General features: G+C 33.4%; 3 protein-coding genes across 3 annotated transcripts; 2 read left to right on the plus strand and 1 right to left on the minus strand.

The window, feature by feature from the left end:
• The first annotated feature begins 9,980 nt into the window (after positions 1 to 9,980).
• Positions 9,981 to 17,666, plus strand: LOC109193127. The gene is made up of 18 exons (XM_019343952.1): positions 9,981 to 11,554; positions 11,651 to 11,737; positions 11,830 to 12,034; positions 12,124 to 12,232; positions 13,005 to 13,097; positions 13,323 to 13,404; positions 13,568 to 13,627; positions 13,719 to 13,771; positions 14,335 to 14,501; positions 14,871 to 15,078; positions 15,451 to 15,508; positions 15,608 to 15,664; positions 15,794 to 16,039; positions 16,352 to 16,419; positions 16,518 to 16,574; positions 16,660 to 16,753; positions 16,911 to 17,051; positions 17,142 to 17,666. The coding sequence occupies exons 1-18, from the start codon at positions 10,364 to 10,366 to the stop codon at positions 17,220 to 17,222; spliced, it is 3,057 nt and encodes a 1,018-aa protein (XP_019199497.1). The 5' UTR covers positions 9,981 to 10,363; the 3' UTR covers positions 17,223 to 17,666.
• Positions 17,667 to 19,310: 1,644 nt separating this feature from the next.
• Positions 19,311 to 20,879, plus strand: LOC109193119 (cyclin-dependent kinases regulatory subunit 1). Its single transcript, XM_019343941.1, has 4 exons — positions 19,311 to 19,409; positions 19,559 to 19,616; positions 19,827 to 19,887; positions 20,495 to 20,879. The coding sequence occupies exons 2-4, from the start codon at positions 19,564 to 19,566 to the stop codon at positions 20,624 to 20,626; spliced, it is 246 nt and encodes an 81-aa protein (XP_019199486.1). The 5' UTR covers positions 19,311 to 19,409; positions 19,559 to 19,563; the 3' UTR covers positions 20,627 to 20,879.
• A 528-nt stretch (positions 20,880 to 21,407) lies between these two features.
• On the minus strand, positions 21,408 to 22,118 carry LOC109192846 (serine/arginine repetitive matrix protein 1-like). Its single transcript, XM_019343547.1, has one exon. It carries the CDS (start codon positions 22,116 to 22,118, stop codon positions 21,408 to 21,410), a length of 711 nt encoding a protein of 236 aa, XP_019199092.1.
• Between the last annotated feature and the right edge of the window lie 1,366 nt (positions 22,119 to 23,484).

Below are 23,484 nucleotides of genomic sequence, written 5' to 3' on the forward strand. Positions count from 1 at the left end.
TACTATTAGAACCAATTGCAACATTTTGTAAGAATATATATTAATCAAAATCCAAATTTTCTCTGTCAAAAGAACCCAACCTGTCAATCTTTTCTCTCGGTTAGAATCTTTATCAGTATTCCATTAGTAAAGAGTTATTTTTGGTAAGTTGTTTTTTATATCTATGGTTTTATTGTTGAAATTCTCTTGTAAGCTATTGATTTTTTTTTTAATTTTTTTTTTTATTTGTAAACTCTAAAAAGCTATACTTTAATTTTGATGGACAACAATCGCAAAATGGGACAAATGAAAAGAACTGGTTTTGATGAGAACAATGAAGACATGAGAAATGTGGTTCGTTTTATGTTTCATCGTCCTAGCTAGTTTGCAAATTTAATGTTTTACATTATTCGATATTGTTGTGAGTGTATTACATTCTAACTTTTTAATAAGTTTTAAGATATAATTTGACTATTACATAATATTTGATTAAGTGTTGATTTTTTACATTATTGAATATATATATATTCTTACAAGATGTTACAATTGTTTCTAATAGTGACTAAGGTTGTAATTTAAATTTAGGGGTTTAAATAGATTTAGAAGTTAAAAATAGATATAGAAAATTCAATGGTTTTTGTTAATTAAAATTAAAAAATTCATAATTATAAATATAATAATTTAGAAATTTATTTTTACATATCAATTACAATTCTTAATTTAGAATTCTTTAATTTTAGTGTCCAAAAAAGAATAGAAATCTAATTGTATATTAGAATGCTTTTAACAGATTTTCAAATAAAAAAATGGTTTTAACAGGTTCATCGGTGGGATATTATTATTAATTCAAAATTATTAATAATTAGATAATTAGTAAGTAATAAATATGTTTATGAAAGTAAATATATTTTGTTAATTAGAAATAAAAGAGTTTCCTAAAACAATTCAAGTCTTAGATATTTTGCAAAAAAAAAAAAAAAGAGGACCTGGTTAATATTGATTTTATTTTTTTAATGATGTGTCATCTCCTCATTCACCGATAGTGTATAGCATCTATATACCGACGGTGCATCAAATATTAATCCTTTATAAATATGTAATTTATATTTTGTAATTTGTAAATGTTTAATTTCCTTAGTATTAAAAAAATTTGTAATTATTATTTTTGCCTTGAAATTTTGAGAATTAAAATATACTTGTACTGTCAATTGTTAATTTGTTATTTTCCTTGCTAATTATTACTTTTAGCCATTTTAGATACTTAATTTTACAGTCTGATTTGGAATTAAATGTCGAGATATTTGACTGAATCAGAAAAGGAACAAAATCCGATTTACAATTTTTTTTAATGGATTGGATATTAAAGATTTAAACCGAAAATCAAAAAGGTTAAGCTTTTAAAAAACTGATCCGTCCAAACTCATCCGACTCACACTTAATTATTATTCCAAAAGGCTGAACCCCAACCCTAAGGGCCTCCCACATCCCGGCCCAACAGAGCGGTGAGAGGTTGTAAATCAACTCACACTTAATTATACTTATCCATATGGTTGTCATTTACGGATTTTTTCACATAAGATCAATATTAAAACTTTTATATGCTTATAATTTAAATTGTAAATTATATGATAAGCAAAAAGTAGTGGAGAAAGTATCAAATAGTTATCCTCAAATGCTTGCAAATTAAATTAGTGTCCAGCTGTCCATACCTTTCTTCCTTTTTTTTTTTTTTGCTAGGATTCAAATAGCAAAGCAACGCTTAACTTATTTTAGTTTGATTGACCAATTAAATTATGTTAGGGCTCGACTCTAAAGATTTGTTTTAACATTATGCTTGGAACATCGAAACATAAAATGTTAACAAAATGAATCCACACATTAATTTCATTAATTTCAAAGATTTCCCCCACAAATGGAATAATGTAACAATTTACCGATTACGATTCATAATTTCATACGTCTATTATACATTTTATGGACCAAAATACCCCATTCGTTAACCTTTCATTTGCACATCAACATTTTGCCTTTCCCTCCTACAATTTCTTATTATCTCTTTTTGTAAGTTCATTAAACAAACATTAGAAAAGAGAGAATTTAGAGAGCGCATACATATATAGGATAGTGAATATGTTTGTTAATTGGAAACATTTTTAAATAAAAAATGAAAAACTAAAAAAAAAAAAAAAAAAGTAAAACATATTTACATGTGTTGGTACAAATATATGTGGAGTCCGTTCCCGGTTTGAGTCAGGTCAAGTATATTCGGATTCTTCTAAGTAAGACGAAGAAATTAATATATTGTACGTTCAAAATGTATAATGGGTGAATGAGAAATAGATTATCAAAGTAGACCCAGTCTAAAAAAATAGATCAGAGTCAAATGGTGTGGTACTTTGTGATTAAGCTTAACTAGCTTAAGCTTTGAGGATTAAACACAAGGTGCTTTATGTATTACAAGCACCAAATGGTGTGTTTATAACACACCATTTGTGCTCTTTCTGGACGAAGCCTACAATGAGCTTTTAGCAACGGAAGGAGCGATAAAATTTCAGATGAAGTGATGAGCTTCAGAATGAGTTTTGAGGACTTCTCAACGGCGTAATTTTTTAGTGTGTTTTCTCAGCTGGTTAAAATTTAAAAGTTGGAGGAGCACATGTGATTAACTTAAAACTTTAGGATTAAACGTGGCAAAATCACTATACTCGGAGGATATTAGATAGCATTAACTCGGCATATAAACTAGAATTCCTTAGTGCATTCCCATTTGATTCCTTGGTTAGTTGTTCACCCTAATCCCATATGTTATTGAAACATCTAGAAGATAATGCACCATTGCTTAATTCATATTTTCCCCATTTTGTGTTTAAATTAATTCTTGTTTGTATGTATTAACCATATTTGTTTAGTTGTTATTGCTCTATTTGTGTTGTGAATTGCTTAGCTTATAAAAAAATTCCTAATATTAGTGTCAGTTGCTTGTGATTGCATACTACGTGTCATAACCCCAATCTCTAAAGAACGACAAACACTCGTGCTTCTCTTAGCTACCTCATCAATATATCCTTAGTTAATATAAATCTCACACAATTAGGGATGTAAATAGTGTAATGCAACCTTAGAAGTAGGATGGAATCAATCCACTATTTAAGATGCAAAAGACAAAAAATCTCACAAGCAAATACTGGTCAGTAAATAATCATAAAAATGGAAAATTAATTTAAGAGGAAAAAGACTAAAAAAAAACACAAATAACTTTAACAAATGAAACTAGAAAGAAAAATTCAAACATAAAAATAAATATTGTTTATACATAAAATAAGAACATTAGAAAATCTTATTTGAAATAGAGATAGCTTTAATTTATTGCATTACACAATAGATATATACCCAAGTGCTTGCTCTACTAGGATACAAACACTAGAACAACGATTACAAAAGAAGACTTAAAATAAATTTAGATTGAAAAGTTTCAAAGAAAGCAATATGTAGGTCTTATGAGGCAGTGAATCCTCTTATTTATAGGGAAAGCTTCTGGATTTGAACTCCTTGAACTTGAAATGGGTTTTTGATCTCTTTGGGTCTTATTTCCATCTTCTAACGTCTCTTATATTGCTGGAGCAATTTGGGATGCTACTTTGAAGGCTTTGTTCATTGTTGGGTATTGTGAAATGAACTTACTAATTACTTCGTCATTTTAGTTGTCAAAATTTATTTTTGACCACCATTTTAATTTTGTGTCACAAACTAATGTTTGTACGGTGAAATCATCAAATTTTAATTGTTCATAACCACACTTTGTCGTGAAAATCCAAAGAACTTGAAAATTGTGACGTGACACAAACCAGTATGGTGAGGAAGAAGTAACTTCGTCATAATTGTTGACTTTCTAAATTGTTCATAAGCATTAAAAACAAATTTCGGTACTACAGATTTGTCTAATCCATAATTTTTCCACCATTGGTGAAACCAAAATGGAGTTGGATACTTGAAATCATCATTCGAATAGAAAAAGTAAGACATAGAAAAATTGTCATTTTGTTTAGAAAATGCCCTAAACCATGCTTGAACATAATCCCAATAAGAGAATTTGATAACACAGATTGTTTCATTGCTTAGAGTCAAATCATTTTCTTTTCCGGGAATTTTTCCACATTATGAAATTGTAAGAACATGATTTATCTTAGCTTTAAGATATCATATTAATGTTTGGTTAATTTGGTAAAAAAATGTATTGGATAACAATTTGTTCATTGATATTTTCCCATATGATTTAGAATATATGAATGAGTAAATTTGTAAAATATATTTTGAGAATTGATATGGATGAATATCAAGATTTCTTAGAAAAAATTATTGTTCTATGAAGCAAATTTGTTCATAATATAATTTATAAACATATTCACAATTGAGTGTTTGAATTTCGTTTGGACTAGATTGTGCAATATTACTTGTGGGCTGAACTGTTTGTTTGACGTTGAGGAAGTGATGTATTTGGTTATTTGGATACAAGTCATGCATAAAGCATGACTTATAGTATGCAAGCGTGTGTAATATTGATAGCTGTAAGCAAGTGTTGTTGGTGATAAACAACTGTCTACTTGCCATATACCATTGGCATATAGCTATGTACCACTAGCATTTTTTTTTTTTTTTCATATTTATAAGGTGCAATAAATGATATATATTCGCAAGGTTGCAGTAGGCGCTAGGCGCTAGTCGGGCGGCCGGGCAGCGCCTAGCGCCTAGGCGGTCTAGGCGGCGCCTAGGCGGATTCTAGGCGGCGCTAGGCGGGCACCAAAAAAATTAAAAAAAATAGTGACAGACTTGTAGTTCGACAATTTTAATGAGGTTGTTTTCAACGTTCACTCAAATAACACATCTAAATAAATGAAATAATGATAATTTATAAGTCATAATGTCATAATAATATTAAAATCAATAATTAATGAAAGACGACATCGGTCAAAATCAGACAAAATCGATCAAAATCGGTCAAAACGGTCAAAATCGGACAAAATCGGTCGACTCGGCCGAGTTGGCCGAGTTGACCGACTCGGCCGAGTTTGACCGCCCAGGCCGCCTAGGCGGCCGACCGAGTTTTGGCCGCCTATAGGCCAAAACTCCAAGGCAAGTGGCCGCCTAGCGCCTAGGCGGGCGCCTAGGCGGCTAGGCGGCCGAGTTTTACAACACTGAAATATTCGTGATAGAGGATATTTGGTTCTCGAGATAAAAATTCACATGTAGAGCATAACATGTAACCTACACACATGTGGATAAAGGAAAATATTTGGTTCGCTGGATACAAAGTCATACGTGGATCATGACGTGTAGCTTGCATGCATGTGGGGAAAAAGATACATATACATATATATCTACGGAAAAAGATATATATATATATATATATATATATATATATATATATATATACTAGTGTCTTTACGCGCTTTGCGCGAATGTGATAATGCCCAATAATTATTTTTAAATAAGTATTTCAAAGTATATCAATTTAATATTATATAGGAGATGTTCATGCATAGGCAAATACATGTTGAATTTGTTTATTTAAATCGGTAATTTAAAGTATATAAATGCAAGATAATATATGAGAGATTAATTATAATTGTCACTAAAATAAATGTTTGCAACTTTGTAATAACGTTAGTCTAAATAATTAGTCTTAAAGCGATAGTCTAAATAAATACTACTTTTGATTTAAATTTCTCTAATTCTTCTTAATTATCTTTTGGGTAACATTGTTATTGTTTTCATCTTCAGTACATGTCTTTTTTTTTTTTTTTATTGATAGTGTGTCATGTGCAATTAGGTTACTGGTAGTAACATAGAGGGATTCATCATGCAATGAGATTATGGTGTAGAAAGTTTTAGATTTGTGTTGTTGTGTATATGACTGAGATTTTAGTTGTAATATGAACTCTTTAGCGTACAAACACTTATTGATATTTAGTAGTGATAGTTTTTTCCATACATGTTTCATGTGTTGTGAGATGTGTGTCATGTGAAAGTATCGAACAAAATATTAATATTTATTATATTTGTATAAAATACTTGGTAAATAAATAAATAAATAAAAATAAAAATATAAATAAATAAATAAATATATATATATATATATATATATATATATATATATATCATGTTTTGTATTATAACTTTGATATTTTTTTTTTGAATGCTACTAGCTCTATTACATTGTAGTATATAACTTTGATATTTAATTACAAGATAATGTAAAAAAGAAGGCAATAAACAATGCAGTGAATATAATAAATTAATAAATTTGAAGGTAAGGAATCTTTGAATTGTAGAAAATAAAGATAATATAACTAATGAGATTATATTTCTTTTAATTTTTTTTTTATAATGAATAATTGTTTTTAAATAAAGCATTATAGACATCTAATTCTAAATTAATTAAATGCATATGTTTTTTTTTTTTTGTTGTAGCTACTAATTTATTTAATTAATCATAGTAATAAAGTGTCGTACATACTTTTCTTCAACAATAATAAAATCAACGATTTTTTTTTAAATTTCAATCATTGTTGAGACAAATTGTTTTGAGAGTTTGTCCATGACAATTGCTACAATTGCTGTCAATAGAGGATGATAATAAATAATTCAAAATATATGGTTACAATAGATATTAGTATAATGATATAGTAAAAATTAACTTACAAATTTCTTTAGAAGTTTTCATGCATTGATAAAATTTTGATGTGTAAACTTGTTCAATTGGAGCTAGTAGGATGTTAACATTGTCAATTATTTGGAAAATGATCATACCGTTTTAGAGTCCATGTGTAATTGTATTTATGATCAACAACTTTGTAGTTAGGCCACGCAGGTCTGACAATGATGTAAGAACAATTTTGTTCGATAAAAAAAATAATAGTATAATATTTGTAAAGTAATGTAAAATTGTACCATTATAAAAGAAAATACAAAAAATATTAATACCATAATGTCCTAAATCATTCCAATAATGCAAAATCAAAATTGAAATATTAAGTTTTGTTCTAAATAATCAGAAGAAGATTAATTAAAAAAAAAAAAAAACTCAACCTAAATTTATTTTTTTTTAATAAAAAATTCAAGAAAATCAAATGATTTTAAAGTAGTTCCTGATTTATAATCTTTGATGCTTAACTTTGAATGCTATATATTTAGTCGAGCTAATTATTTGACCAAAGTTTATTTTAAATTTTATATTATATTTTTTTAATACAGTTTAACATATTCATAATATATGTTTAACAATTATGCCAACTAAGACCTTATATAAATTAAGAGTATGTTAAAAATAATAAATAGTTAACGGAATATTCCGTTACTAAAGTTTAAACTAACGTAATTTAGGGGTATTTAAGGGAAGAAAATAATATAATAGAGGGTAAATAAGAAAAATCATTAAAAGATACTAAAATCAAAATAATATGAACCATTCATTTTAAGAAACAATCAGTACCGACATTTTTTTTTGTTCCAGTTAAGGGCCTAACATTATTCGCTCTTATTAGATTTGTAGATTTGTAGATATAAATCAACCAAAATAGAACTTGTAATCCTCCATATTACAATTCAAACCAACAAGAAAGGAGGAGGATTCGATGCATAATCCCAAAACCAAAAGAAGGAGAGGAAGAAAGATGGTAAGTACGAGCCAGGCGAAGTGTGCTTTTTCCTTAAACCTTATTTGTCACCTCCCAAAAGTGCTAGGCGTTGTGGCCTAGGCTTCTTAGGATAAAAGGTACTACAGTTCGACGTTTGAGCACCCAAACGAACAAACTCGGCGAACTAGAGCACGGGCAGAACACAACTTCAATAATGGAGTAGAAGCAGAGTTTTTGAGAGAGTAAAAACTATTGTGTGTGTTGTGTCTCTTGTTCGTAGTAAATCTCCTGCTCCCACTACACTTTCTTATATGGGAGGTGAAGGATCAATAACATTCAATTTTGACATTTAATACACGATTTGTAACACCTGAAACAGTCACCATTATTTGAGATTTAATTCAAAATTTTAAAATTGGAATTAATACCGTACCAGATGAATTGAATCTCGCAATAGTCCAGAACAAATCTGGTAGACCGAACCAACGAATGGTTCGCGCCGTTGGCCAAGCGAGAGGGGAGGGGCCTAAACGCTAACTCTCGTGTTGGCATAACTTAGCCCGCAAGACCTGTCAATTTCCGAACCAATTATTATTACATGGACCATGGTCCACACAATTGTGTGGACCATAAATAAAAAGTACATTTTTAATATACTAAGGGGGCGTTTGGTTCAGGTTATATAACATAACCAAGGGAATGTGACATTCCAAAGCTCACATTCCTATGTTTGGTTCACGTTATCTCAGGGAATCTAACATTCCCCAGGAATGTCACATTCCCTCCACGTAGGATTTTGAAGGGAATGTGATTCCCTTCAATTTCTAAGGTTATGTAAGATAACCTTGGTTATGTTAGTTTATTACACACACACAAACATATATATATAAAATTATTTTTGTAATTATATATTTTTTATTTTTATTATGTTAGGTTAGCATATAAAATAATTTTGTTTCTCAAGTTCAATATTTTAGTTAATAATTTAAAATCATGTAATTATATATGATACCGTTATTTTATTTATTTATTTTAATTTTTAAATTTATTAAAATATATGAAAATATGTGTGTGTGAATAAAAGATAACCCTAAACCAAACATGATTATATTACATACCTCAATTTTAACCAAACACAGGAATCTAACATTCCCAGTAATCTAACATTCCCAGCAATCTAACATTCCCTAAGGTAATCTGACATTCCGTGAACCAAACGACCCCTAAGAATACAAAAATATATTAAAAATGTACCTAATATAACTTAGGTACACAAGAGAAAACCTCTATGCTATACAATTCAATAAGCTTTTAAAAGACTATTGTATAAAAAGTGGGACAAATCCTCTTCCCAAACCAATGTGGGACAAAAATTCACATTTTCCCTTCATTTTTCCAACTCAATGGGTCTACTTTGAGAATCAATATCTCATTCACCCATTATCCGTTTTGAGCGTACAATATATCAATCTCTTCGTCTCACTACGAAGAACCCGAATCCACTTTGACCTGATCTATTTCGGAAGTGGACCCTACTGATAATTATACCACAAAATAGCCACTTAAAATGCCATTTTAATGCTATTTTTCCAACATTTGGTTATTTGGATACAAAGTAATGCATATAGCATGACTTACAGAATGCAAGCGTGTGTAGCGTTGGTACCTATAAAGTAAGCACGAGTTGTAGACAGCTGGTTATTCGTTACCATTGTCAGACAACTATTTACCACTGATATTTTTATTTATTTATTTCCTTTTTTGTTTTTATGTATGTAAGGTGCAATAAAGGAAACATATTTGTGATGGGGGATATTTGGTTCTCTAGATAAAATTTCACATGTAGAGCATATCTGGATGTAAAACCACATGTGGAGGATGACGTGTAGCTTGCGTGCATCTAGGTGGGGGGTGAGCAGGATATTTCGTTATTTGAATACAAAATCATACGTCGAGCATCACTTATAGGATGCAAGCGTGAGTAGTGCTAGTACCTGTAAATAATAATTAAGTGCAAGTGGTAAATGATTTTCTACTCGTTATATACTATTGGTATATAACTAGCGTTTTTTTTTTTTTAAATTTTAATGTGTATGTTTGAAAGGTACAAGAAAGAAAATATATTTGTGATATTAATATAAATAATTATACTTTATTTAATTTGAAATAAAAATGATGTAAATAATGGTGTAGCAAGTAATATCCTATGTAGTATGTACAATAAAGAGAGGGGATACTAGAGATAAATATTGCAACTAAATTAGTCAACCCAAAGTAAGAATTTAAAGAGTAAAGGGACTAAACAGCAATATATTTTTGCCTTCTTCCTTAAATTGACCCCGGGGTCTCTTTCGGAATTTCGCGGGGCTTCCGTTTCCCACCTGTATTCCTATTTCCTACTCATCTCCATCGTTTCGTTCCGCGGAAAACCCTAATTTTCTCTCTCTATCTCTCTCTCTCTATTACCGTCGACCATTAAGTTTATCTGAAGGGGAAATATGGTTTTGTACATATAATTTTGTTTCGGTCGTGCTTGGATTTGATTTGGAACACCGAGACAGAAGATTGGCAATTTTTCGGGATATAAAAGGCTATTTTTTGTTTGATTTGATTTATAGAGGTTGGGTTTTGATTTTGCGGTGTTCGTGTGTTGTGTATTTGTTCTGTTTGCTTTTCAAGGTTCCCAATCGATCTGTTGCAGGAGTTTCCAGATTAATTTGGTTTACTTTGAAATTCTAGAGGCTTCTGCAATGGCGAACCGAACGGAGGCAGGGGAGGTCGTGATTTCGTCGATTCGGACTGGGATGAAGCGCGAGTTCGCAATGATGATGAAGGCTCAAGCCGAATGCGGGATCTCTATTGGTCAGAGGAGGGTTACTCGGTCTCAGAATGGGGCTTTAAATGGTAGAGCTTCTATTAGTCCCCAAACTGGTAGTAGGACTAAGATTTCTACCGTGAAAAAGCGGAAGAAGGAAGCGAATGTGGTGACTGCTGATCAGAGTTTGAGTCATCTTAATGAGAAATTAGATAAGATTGAGGAGTTAAGGAGTAAAGATGAGGCCGAAAAGGTTGAGAAGCTCCCTTTAACAAGTGAATGGGAGGAGCCCAAGAGTGATGTCGTTGATGGTGCTAGTGAAGATGAGAAGAATGGCACTGCTGTGGACTCAGAAATTGGAGAACAAGAGACAGCTTGTGTTATGAAAGGAGAGGAGTTGAACAGTCTAGGTGGATCCCAGAAAGAAAGGCTGATAAATGTAGATGTTGCTGCTAAACCAGTGGATGTTGATAACTCTGGTAATGGGGAAGAGATTCAAGAGAACAATGGTTTAGTCAATTGTAGAGGTTTATTTCAGAAAGAACTTTTAATAAATGGAGATGTTGCAGAGAAACCAAAGGAGGTTGATAAGTCTGACAATGATAAACAGAGTGATAGTTTAGTTAACTGTGGTGGCGGAGTTGAGAAAGAAAGGGAGTTGAATGGAGATGTTACTGAGAAAATGATGAATGTTGATAAGACTGACAATGAGGAACAGCTTGATAGCTTAATGGAACCGGCCATGGAAGAATTGCCCATGTCAGGGGATTGCCATACAAAGAGTGAAGCCATTAAGGTGAACTGTGCATATGGCAGTACATTAGCAACTGTTCCTGAGAGTGTGGAGAACTGTAAGGTGAGTACCTCCTCTGAGAAACCATTAAGGCGGTTTACCCGCTCATGTTTGAAGCCAAAACAGCAGGTCCTGTCTGCATCACCCGCTGAAGATACAAAGGCAGAAGATGCTCTGGAAAGTGATGAAACAAATGCCATTGGTACACCATCGAAGCTTGAAATGAAAATGTCAAAGAAGGTTGCTCTGGTAAAGATTCCAACAAAGTTGAAAGGGCTTCTTGCTACTGGTTTGCTTGAGGGTTTACCTGTGCGTTATGTACGGGTTACCAAGGTGAAGTTTACTGCCCTTGGTTCAAATTTCTTCTTGGAATGTATTGAGGTTGAATTTATAAGTTTAACTGTTTTTCATTCTTAAATTACACTTTAGGCTAGAGGAAGGCCTGAGAAAGGGCTTCAAGGAGTCATTCATGGCTCTGGAATATTGTGCTTCTGTCAGAACTGTGGTGGAACTAAGGTAAGCTTTATGCCTTTACCTTAAAGTCTGTATTACATAGAGGCTAGAGCTGTACATGGTTGTATCCTAACTGAATATTTTGTTCAATCTAGGTTGTGACTCCAAATCAATTTGAAATGCATGCGGGTAGTTCAAATAAACGTCCACCAGAGTATATCTATTTGCAAAATGGAAAAACACTTCGAGATGTACTAGTTGCATGCAAAGATGCTCCTGCTGATGCACTCGAAGTTGCAATTAGAAATGCTACTGGTGCTGGAGATGCCAGAAAGTCTACTTCTTGTCTTAATTGCAAAGGTACTTTTTTATATAAAAAAAAAATTATATTCTATTGTATCTGTTTTCCATGGTAATCTCTGACAATTTGATACTTGACTGTTTTCAAGCCTCTCTGCCTGAGGCTTCTTTTGGTAGACCAAGGCTTCAGTGTGATTCATGCATGACTTCAAAAAAGTCTCAAACTACTCCTTCACAAGTTGGTGATGCTAATTGCAGGTATCTGTCTTCTGTCAATTGCATCGTTAACTAAGCCCCCTTTTAATGGTACCTTCTTTAAGGAGAAAACTTATGTGCTTTTTAATATATTTTTATTTGGATGAAATTGGCAATGTCCTTGAATTTTAATTGCAAAATTTTATAGGACTTTATGTTATCTACTACTTTGGGGTTGCATTTGTGTGTGCTAGTGTGCGTTAATATTAGCAGAGATGGTCAGTTTGGAGTTAATATTTCTTTTGAATTATTATTGGGCTGATGATTTGTATAAGTTAGGGTTGCCTGTTTTAAGGGGTCTACAGTGGTAAGGAACTAGAGATTACTTTCTTTTGGATGTTTTTTGAGATAGTGTTAAGTCATTTAGTTTTTTAAAGCATTTCTTTCTTTCTGTTAACGGTCTTTTGGTTTTCCTAAAAATCATATAGTTCTCTTCATGTTGAGGACACATTGAGAGATGATAATTTGGTTGTTCAAATTTTAAGTTCTTTTTGTAATCAGTGGTAATATGGTAGCATAAATAGGACATAGCTAGATCAAATTTTACTTTGATTGAAATTATTGATAAAAAGTGTATTTACTGTAAGACTCACATTGGAACTAGTATTTATTAGAATTGAATGGGGAAAAGAAATCAGGTTGCATACCAAACTATATTGGGAGTAAAGCTCAGTTGAGCTTAGGATATGTAGTCTGCACTCTGCAGGTTTGACGTGATGTGTTCCCTCTCTTTTGAGAACCTTCTATTTATATGAACTCCGCTCCTTTCCTGTAGGTCACCTTCATCAAATTCTGTTTTGAAGTCCACAGAACGGATGTCTTCTGGGACTTGCCCCCCTAGTAAGGTTCATGGAAGATTAACCAGGAAGTGAGTGTTCTCTAATTACCCTTCATTAAATTTTTATTCATCATTCTGTTAGAAGATATAGTTATTTTGCTTATTTCTATGGTTTTGATGAATCTCTAAATAAAATGTTCATCTACTTCAGCATGACATCCATTCCTTCACTTTTTATCACTGTGGACCAACTCATTTGTTTGTTTTTTTTTTTTTTTTTTTTTTTTTTTTTGCATTTCCCTTGTTCTTGTACAGAGACCTTCGAATGCATAAACTGGTATTTGAGGGAGATGTGCTACCAGATGGAACTGCATTAGCTTATTATGTTCGAGGAAAGGTTAATGCAACCAACAATTATCAAGTAGTTTATACTGTTTTTTGGGGAATACTAATTGTCCTCTAGTTTTGGGGACTTCTTAGCTTTAATTGTCTGGATATAATAACACTTGGTTTTTTGTGCGAACCTTTTGCCTTTCTGATCGTAAGTTATCTGTGCACAGAAACTGCTTGAAGGTTATAAGAAAGGTGGTGCAATATTTTGTTATTGTTGTCAGAGTGAGGTACTTTACTTACCATTACCTTTTCTTATTTTTAAAATTTTAAACTTATATTATTTCTTTCTAATTTGTAACCCAAAACCTCCTTGTGCAGGTAAGCCCTTCACAATTTGAGGCTCATGCTGGATGTGCATCACGCCGCAAACCGTAAGTTTATTATTATTATTTGCTCAATACAATGAACATAAAATATATTACATCCATTTAATAGAGGAATACATAATAATTAACGATCACTATCACTCTAACACAATTAACAACCTATTTCAACACCCCTAAATCAACACAATCAAATACCTTCTATATGGACTAAGATTCCCCAACTGGGATTGCTTTTGGTGGGGATTGACCCCCTTACCTAGTGTTGGGGGGGCCTCAGGCCTTGCCAACTCAACAAAGCCATCATTGGCTATTTGGTTTATTTGGGTTCCATGGCTTCTGCCTTTCTGGTGTTTGCTTATTATAGTTGGTTTGAAATATTTGTGAGCACATGTTATCTTTTTGTGCTCTTTTTTTTTTTTTTTGTTGGAGGGGTTAGTATTGGGGCAAGCTTCATCCATTGGGAATTTCAATCTTAAGGCGGTTATCCTCTTTGGGTTGGAGAAATGCAAAGTTGCAAATATTATTGATTGTGCACCATGGAAAATATCTTTGTACAATACATGTTATTTAACATTATCACTTAAACTTGGTTCTGTTTTTCTTGCCAGTTACTCTCACATCTATACCTCCAATGGGGTGTCGTTACATGAGTTGTCTATCAAGCTTTCAATGGAGCGTAGATCCTCATCTGATGAAAATGATGATCTATGCTCCATATGTGCTGATGGAGGTGATCTTTTGTGCTGCGATAATTGCCCAAGAGCTTTCCATGCAGGTCTATCTCATTATAAATTGACGAAAAATGTTTTACTCACTACATTTGTTATGTGTCACTTTAGATCGTTAATATTTGATGTTTATAAATTGCTTGACCTACTGCTTTGGAAAAATAAGAGTGTATTGGTTATGCACTATTTCTTAGAATTTATGATTACATTCATGATTTTTATAAATGTAAATAATTATTTGGTGTATACTTTGTTTTTTTTCTTTTAGTATTGGAGTACTATTCAGATCTAACTAGTTGTTATACTTAGTTTTTTTCTATTAATCAAGTTAAATACTTGTTTAATTGATTAGTTATTTGGCATACAAGCTGAAGTCATTCATACATTGCTAAGATGTCTCTTTTTTCTCCTCTCAGAGTGTGTTTCCCTGCCAAACATTCCTAGGGGGACATGGTATTGTAAATATTGTGAGAATATGTTTCTCAAAGAAAAGTTTGACCGTAGTGCCAATGCCATTGCTGCTGGGAGGATTGCTGGAATTGATGCACTAGAGCAAATAACCAAGCGTTCCATTCGGATTGTTGATACTTTACATGCTGAAGTTGGTGTTTGTGTGCTTTGCAGGTTTTGCCTTCAATGCTTTCTTGATAGAATGAGTTGTTTTTATTTTTTTGAGTAGTGGAGTGATTAGTTCCTAATATTATAATTACTGGTAGTCCTTACCATGAAGTGATGAAGTATAATCCATGTGTTGTTAATTTGAACAACTGATATTTGGAGAAGTGTAATCCATAACCCAATATGCTTTCCAATCTGGATTGTTGGGTACTTAAGTGCTTTTCAATACACATACATTCTTGCCAAATTCTTTTCACTCTGCTTTTGTAGAAAAAAAGGAAATTTTCTCATTTTCTTATGGAGCTTTGTATTCCTCTAGCACACTGTCATTCTCTCACTGCTCAGCTTACACATTTTTTTAAACAAAAATGCTTGCAGGAGTCATGATTTTAGTACATCAGGATTTGGTCCTCAGACAGTTATTATCTGTGACCAGGTATGTGTGGTTGTTATTTTACTTATTACATCTGGGTTTCCAAGTCCTTTGGATCTTGTCAGTTGGTAGAGGTGTGACAGTTTCTCATTCTTTTTGTAGTGCGAAAAGGAATATCATGTCAAGTGTCTTAAAGAGCACAATATGGATGATCTTAAGGTTAAACTCGTGTTTTAAATAATAATATTTCTCTTTGCTTCAGCACCTTCATTAATGTGTGATTCTTTTTTCATTTTTAAGATCTTTTTGGCATATCTGCATGCAATTTAATAGTAGTGTTTTCCACAGGAACTGCCAAAGGATAAATGGTTTTGCTGCGAAGAGTGCAATAGCATTCATTATACTCTGCAGAAACTTGTATCAGATGGAGAACAGAGCCTTCCTGACTCTCTAATGGGAATCATAAAGGAGAAGATTAAGGCTAAAAATCTGGAGGACAATTCTATTAATGATGTAAAATGGAGGCTCCTGAGTGGAAAAAATTCTACGGAGGAAACCAGAGTGTGGCTTTCTGGTGCTGTCTCCATTTTCCATGTACGCAATCTTAGTCCTTTTTGAAGTGTCTTCCATTTTTCAATCTTCTTTCTATGCATTTTATTGTTTTGGTTTTAAATTGGAAATTTTTCCCATCCCATCCTTGATCTATTCAAACTGTCTTTTTATTATGCTGGGGGTATGGTTCAATCGAGTAGTGATAAAAAGTTACGTAGTACTAGGGTAGTTTTGACTTCACTGGAAAGTGTAAATTTTCTGTAGTTTGAAATTACAATGTTTATGCTGTTAGACTAGTCCCTTGGGCAATGGTTCATTTCAAACTAATATCTGTTTACAACTAATTATGCTTAGGACTCTTTTGACCCCATTGCTGATTCCAGTACTAGCCGCCTTGATTTGATACCCACCATGGTCTATGGGTAAGTAATAATGTCTGGATTACTGATCTTTCTTGACTGGTTTTCTATGTTAATAGACTATGAGTAATATCAATTAATATATACTGTCTGATTATCAGAAGGAATTTCAAGGATCAAGACTTTGGTGGGATGCTTTGTGCAATACTAATGGTCAAGTAAGGAGCCATATTTATTTTACTATGGGAGTTACTTCTTGAAGATATTACATAGGTACTTAATTCTAATTTGAATTATATGTAGCTCATTGGTTGTATCTGCTGGAGTAATACGGATATTCGGCAAGGAAGTAGCTGAACTCCCTTTGGTTGCAACAAGTCTTGATTGCCAGGGAAAGGTAAGTTTAACGGTCTGTCTGGCCCATATTTCCAGTCATGTCCTTAATAAGACTTATGTAGTAAAAGAAGACAATTCATTTTAGTTAAAGTTGCAGATAAGAAAACATTGCTTGTAACATTAAGTTGCAGATATTTAAATGACGACTTCTGGTGCAGGGCTACTTTCAGTCATTGTTTTATTCCATCGAGAATCTTCTGAAATCTTTGGGTGTGAAATACCTGGTGCTTCCTGCAGCAGAGGAAGCTGAATCTATTTGGACAAAAAAATTTGGCTTTCAACATATGGCTCCAGAAGAGGTACCCTTGTGTTTTGTGCACTTTATCATCTCACCCAATCAGTCCAATAATGTTAATCATGTTGTGTTTTGTCTGTGTTATGCCTTTCAGCTGAAGCACTACAAAGACAATTATCAAATGATGATTTTTCAGGGAACGGCGATGCTGCAAAAGCAAATCTCCGAATCATGAAATTCTCACTTAAGTAGGAGGGAGGGATGAAGTTTTTCATCGTGCAGGGTGTAAATGTCAATTTTGCTGTGTTGAATGAAAATGTATAGCTGGGATTAATTTGGGTGTTGTATATAAGGGTGATAGAATAGCATCATCACTGATGACATCAGGTTCGGTCTGTTTTTTGAAAGATAGATTTATTCACAGAAGAGAGCGCAAGTATGAAGCAATGGGTGTAAATCTGTAGGCTATTTCGTGCAACTGATTTGGAGGCATGTCGTAGTTTTCGTGGGCATTTTGGTAGGTTGATTCAGCTGCTGATAGTTAGATAACCTTTGATCTCAAATATACCGTTTAGTACTTTCAGAATTAGGTTCATTTTGTACTTGTTAATTGATTCATTTGCAATGGCGCTGGCTATGCTTCAGTTTTCCTGGAGATATTTACACCTTTATTTTGGTCTATTCTTTATTTGGGCGTTAATTTTTAACTGAATTTCACAAAGAAAAACAAAAATTAAAGGAAAAGCATCTAAGAAAGCTCACGTCTTTTGCCTTTAATGCTACAATAAAGCAGGCATCTATCGTCGTCCTCACAAAGTGCTCCTTTAGTATCTGGCAAACGCTCTTATCGTACATTCTTCCCATATCGATCCATGAAATTCCAAGTGCTTTTTGTTTGAAGTCCGTGTGATCATAGTAATGGGAAATCCCACAACCTCTCGAGTGGATAAGGATTCGAATAAAATTTATTTTTTATTTTTTAAAATTCATTTATTTGAATAAAGATATCATATAAGCACATTTTAAATGGTTACATGTTGATAATTGACTAATTGACTTAATGGTATAAGTTTGATAAGTTAAGGTTGGTAATCAACTAATTAGCTTAATTACATTAATTTAATAAATTGAGGTGTCTCATAAAAATAGAAGCCTAATTATTATTATTATTTTGTATATAATTTGAAGATTTATTTGACCCTCTTCTTAAAAATATATGACAAAATTGCACTTTTCGTCACTAAGTTATAGATAGGATAATTGTAGAATTCGTCCCTGAGTGTTGGTCATGTTCAATTTTCGTCCCTAAGTTATCATTGGCGTTGCACTATTCGTCCCTGAGTTATAGAGTAATTTTAGATTTCGTCCCTAAGTGTTGTTCATGTTGACTTTACGTCCCTAAGTTATTATTGGCGTTGCATTTTTCGTCCCTGAGATATACTAAAATTGCATATTCCGTCCCTAATCACTACTACATAAATGGTATACTACTTCACTTAATAAACGACAGTTTTTGAAATAACCACCGTCTAATATATTTTGTTATACTACGTAACTTAATAGACAACAGTTTTTTAAATAACCGTCGTATATACCTTAATTATTATTATTTTTTTTTTACGTCATACACTTTAAATAACCGCCGGTGGTTTTTTTTACACATACACGATGGTTTTCGAAGTGTCACGTGTGTAAGTGACTGTCGTTGTAAATATACACTTTCTACGGCGTTTTTGGAAACCGCCGTGTATGTGTAACTATATACGGTGGTTAAACAACCGCTGTGTATGTTAACTCAGGGACGAAAAGTGCAACGCCAATGATAACTTAGGGACGAAAAGTGAGCATAAACAACCGCTGTGTATGTTAACTCATGGACGAAAAGTACAACGCCAATGATAACTTAGGGACAAAAAGTGAGCATAAACAACACTCAGGGACGAGTTTTACAATTACTTTATAATTCAGGGACGAAAAGTGCAACACCAATGATAACTTAGGAACGAAAAGTGAGCATGACCAACACTCAGGGACGAATTCTATAATTATCCTATAACTTAGGGATGAAAAGTGCAAATTTTCCAAAATATATAGATTACGAAAGTAATAAGATGGTAACAAAAGTGAAAAACAAGCGAATATCAAATATTTAATCATTTACAGAATTTAAATTCCTTCCTTACCCCCATATTTTAAATAATCATTTTTACCGTTTATAGTGAAATCAACCCAAAGCGGGAAAGAATTCAAAATTTGAATATGAAGCCAAGCCCTATTTCTGTCATTTCACTTTTTAAAAATTTATTTTTTGTTTCTTAAATTTTTTTAAACAGCCGATTTGGTAAATTTCTCAAAACCTATCATTGCGCCCCGTCTCCTCAAAGCCTATTCATTCATTTTTCCCAATTTTCTCTCTTGCTCGGTATCTCTCTCTCCCTCTAGAGATATTGATTAATTATTGTCTTTGCAGAAAATTCAAATTAGGGTTTCATTTTTAATTTCTAATTTTGTTCTTATAATTTGAAGAACTAAGCAAGTGCTTTGTCTTTGTCTCCTTTCGGGTTATCGCAGTTGAAATGGGTCAGATTCAGTATTCTGAGAAGTACTTCGATGACACTTTCGAGTATAGGTACTTCATCGTTCTCCCCAGCACTTCAATCCTGTTAATATTTATTCACTCCGTATTTGTTTGTTTGTTTTGTTTTGTTTTGTTTTGTTTTGTTTTGTTTTTTTTTTTTTTTTGTTTTTTTTGTTTTTGTTTTTTTTTTTTTTTAAATGTTGTGAAGCACCGAAATATACTTGTCCTCTGATGTTTGTCGATTTCGGCGGTTCTATTCAGGCATGTTGTTCTCCCACCTGAAGTGGCGAAACTTCTCTCCAAGAATCGGCTTCTTTCTGAAGTAAGTTTCTATTTTTGGATTTGATTTTGAAGATTTTGCTTCTCATGTTTTAATTTCAGTTTGAATATTGGTATAATGTTTTGGAGAGATTGTTGATGAACGGCCTTTACAAAAATACTCTTATCTATCATATTTTACTTGTCCTATGTCCTATTTACTGTTCATTGGTTAAAGTAATTATTTCTTCTTTGCTTATTTAATAATACTTTTAATGTAGTTTTTAAATATATAAATTTTATAGACTAATACTAAACTGCATATTATAAAATAATTCGAGTAAGGCCTTCTAACCGATCTAAATAGATAAAATGAGATGGAGGGAGTAGAAAATTTTCATTGTAGTAGTTTTATTATTGACATGCTACTCCAATAATTGGGTCAATTTTGTTAATGATGTATATAAGAGAGCATGGCTCTCCATCTTTCTACCATTGCTGCGATTAGTTTGGACCACTAGTGTTCGACATTAAGAGAATGAAAATTTAAAAATGTAAGTACACAAATTAGATGATTTGGAACTGTGTAGTTATAAAAATTGTTTGGATTCTAGGTTCAAATTTCATTTATATTTGCTATTGTTTTGATTTTGTCTACATTTATTTAATAGAATGAGTGGAGGGCCATTGGAGTTCAGCAGAGCCGTGGATGGGTCCACTATGCCATTCATCGACCAGAGCCACACATCATGCTTTTCAGGAGGCCACTGAATTATCAGCAGCAGCAAGAGAACCAGGCTTAGCTAAACCTGATTGCCAAGTGAAAATTTGAAGCTTGTATATCAGCCAATGATTCTCTCCTGTCATCTTTCATTTCCTCTAGAAATGAAACATATTTTATATTAAAGAGAAAAAACATTAGAATCTATGTTATTGTGCTGTTGAGAATCTTCCTACTATAATGGTTATGGTGTTAAGTTGTCCAGAGTGCATAAATGATACTCCATAAATCACTGTTGGTTGATATTTATATGAAAGTTTCTTTCTTTTCTGTTTTATAATGTACTTTTCTCCACTTTGTTTTGTTAGCTGATACTTTGCTTTGCTCTTTTGTTTTCTGATAAGTTTCTTTTTTAATGGATGGTTTCAATGGTGGTTTGGTATTTGTTCTAGTTGCTGAAAGCTTTCCTTCCTATTACCTTTCTAACTTTCATGAGTTGATTCTTTTCTTAGATCATAATGATGAATGGTTTGTTGATATGCCTTTAGCAGCAAAATTGTGTCTTTTCCTAATTCATGAAGTAATTTTGCCCTCTCTTGATCATATCAACTACAAATTCTTGATTTTTATAAGCAACCATTCCTTTGATGCACCAGCTATTAGGGTGTTAAAACACTTGTTTTCAATGGGGGTATAGGAGAACTAAAGACAGACAAAAAGCTTACAAAGGAATTTCTGAAATGGTGAGAAATTAGATCACTGTTGAAACTCTATCCTACATTTGTTGCATTACAATTATCCCACACAGACAATACAGCAAACTACCTGAGTCTCCTCGGAATTCTCTCTGTTCATCGGAAATGTCAATTCTTGAAAGCCAATGCAGCCAACAACTCTTGAGAAAACTGAGCCTTCTTAGCTATGAACTCAGCTTCTTCCTCCATTAACACCTTCCACTGCTCATTCATGCCCTTGAGATTTCTTGAACCCAATTCCCTTAACCCCATCAAGTATATGTTGTTTCCTGCGAAATTCAAAGCCATTTGGTCCACCAGATATGGGAAATCCCCCAAATCCAACTCCCCACTTTCATCTTTTTCTCCATTTTCCTCCAAATCTTCGCTGTCGGGGAGTTTTTCCGTTTCGGGTGAGGGTTCCTCGGCGGCGGCTCCTTCACCGTCGCCGGAGATTTTCACCATGAGTGGTGCGGGTTTCTTGGCCTGCTTCCCCCAGATCAGGCGAGCAATTTGGTAAACTTCTTCGTCGTGAGCGGTCTTGATGCGGGACTTGGACTTGGCTAGCTTGTGGTACCGCTCTTTCATCCTCTTTATCTTCGCCGCGATCTGGGTCTCCGAGACGTGGTGGCCCAGCGGGAGGGAGGCGTTGGGGTCGGTGGTGGATTCCAGCAGCGCTTTCAGGAGGTTGATTTCGTCTTCTTTGCTGAATACCTTGTTGGATAGCTGGGAATTTGTCGCTGCCGGGGAGGGTGGTGCGGCGCTTCGCGGCGAATTCGGGTCGGGAGTGCCGCCGGATGTCTTGCGCTTGGATGTGGACCGGCGTTTGGGCGTTGACATGGCTGGGCTGGCAACGCAACTGGCAAGAGAAGGATGGGAATTTGGGAGGAGTGCTTCGGGACTTCCCAAGGGTCGGTTTGTTACTACTTTTTGAGAAATGTCATTTGTTATTAAGATTTAAATTGGCTGACCATTAATTTTAAAGATGGTGGTATTTATTCTTTTTTTTTTTTTTTTTTTCATTTTACTTTATTTGATATAATTCAGTTAAGTCAATGTCAAGTGTTGATTTGTCAAATTTCTTTAGTTAATTTTTTTCAAATAATTTTGTTTTATATGGTCAATTAAAAATGAGATTAGAACACTCCCAATGTAAGGAGAAAGGTAAAGAAAAGAGAGAAGGATAAAAATGGGAGAATGTTTTCTTCAGAGAAAGTAACGCCTATCACGTGACAATAACGTGTCAATCATGTTGGCTACACGTCATTTTAACGTGTAGAGAGTGAAGGATAGTTGTCCCCCACACTCTGTTTTATATATAAAAAATTGTTTTTTTTTTTTTTCCAAAAATCAAGCCATTTTTCAATGGCTTGATTTTTTTTTTTGTTATTATATTTTTAAAATTTAGTGTTTATGTACATTACGATTTATGTTTATGAACGTATAAAACAAACATTATAAACATAATACATGATAATTTTATTAAAATATGATGTACTAGTACTCCCCTTCATCAGTGATGACAATTTGCACAGTCTCTAACAGGAATGGGAATGAGAAATCTTTTGGAAAACAGGGACATGAAATGTGTGTAATTCCTCGTCGAGGAAGGGGACGGGGACAGGGACATCCCTCCCCGCCCCGTCCTGAATAATTATTACTCCGTATAATTTAATACACACACTTGATTATTTTAATTTTATAAAATTGGACCTTGACTAGGAGTTTACTAGGGGTGCAGAATCTCCATCCTCGTCTAATTTCCCACCGGAAATTGGGGTTAGGGTCGTGGGGAAGGGGAGTGTACTCCCCGCCCCGCCCCGTTGGCAACCCTTCATGTCTTATCATCAAAGCACATAAAGAAATAGCTAAAAAAATTCCTAATGTTGAATTTACTTTTACAAAATGGTAGCATGTTTTATGTCTTATTGTATCTCTTGGTCATGCCAATCGAGGCAGTGAGCACTGCATTTTCGCTAATTTTGACACGACCAAGGGCATGGTCGTGCCACGTCGTGTTTTTTTCCTCTCTGTTTTGCCCATATCTAAAAAGTATTTTTGGGGGAGTTCGAACTCTAGGTAGTCTTAGCTTATTTCCCTTCAATTCCTATCATTAACCTAGCTTAGATTAGCACTAGATTAGCACTAGATTTCACATTACTTACACTTTTGAAGGTTGTAATCAAGGATTTTAGCACCAAATTCT

This window comes from Ipomoea nil, unplaced genomic scaffold, assembly GCF_001879475.1.
Source record: "Ipomoea nil cultivar Tokyo-kokei standard unplaced genomic scaffold, Asagao_1.1 scaffold1834, whole genome shotgun sequence".
Classification (NCBI taxonomy): domain Eukaryota; kingdom Viridiplantae; phylum Streptophyta; class Magnoliopsida; order Solanales; family Convolvulaceae; genus Ipomoea; species Ipomoea nil.

Excerpts from the sequence above, each read along its gene's own strand:
- LOC109192846 (XM_019343547.1), bottom strand. The coding sequence starts at position 22,118 with ATGTCAACGCCCAAACGCCGGTCCACATCCAAGCGCAAGACATCCGGC.
- LOC109193127 (XM_019343952.1), top strand. The coding sequence starts at position 10,364 with ATGGCGAACCGAACGGAGGCAGGGGAGGTCGTGATTTCGTCGATTCGG. Across the intron at positions 13,628-13,718 it reads GTTATTGTTGTCAGAGTGAG|GTAAGCCCTTCACAATTTGA; the intron begins GTACTTTACTTA and ends CTCCTTGTGCAG. Across the intron at positions 16,420-16,517 it reads ATACCCACCATGGTCTATGG|AAGGAATTTCAAGGATCAAG; the intron begins GTAAGTAATAAT and ends TCTGATTATCAG.
- LOC109193119 (XM_019343941.1), top strand. The coding sequence starts at position 19,564 with ATGGGTCAGATTCAGTATTCTGAGAAGTACTTCGATGACACTTTCGAG. Across the intron at positions 19,617-19,826 it reads GATGACACTTTCGAGTATAG|GCATGTTGTTCTCCCACCTG; the intron begins GTACTTCATCGT and ends GGTTCTATTCAG. Across the intron at positions 19,888-20,494 it reads AGAATCGGCTTCTTTCTGAA|AATGAGTGGAGGGCCATTGG; the intron begins GTAAGTTTCTAT and ends TTTATTTAATAG.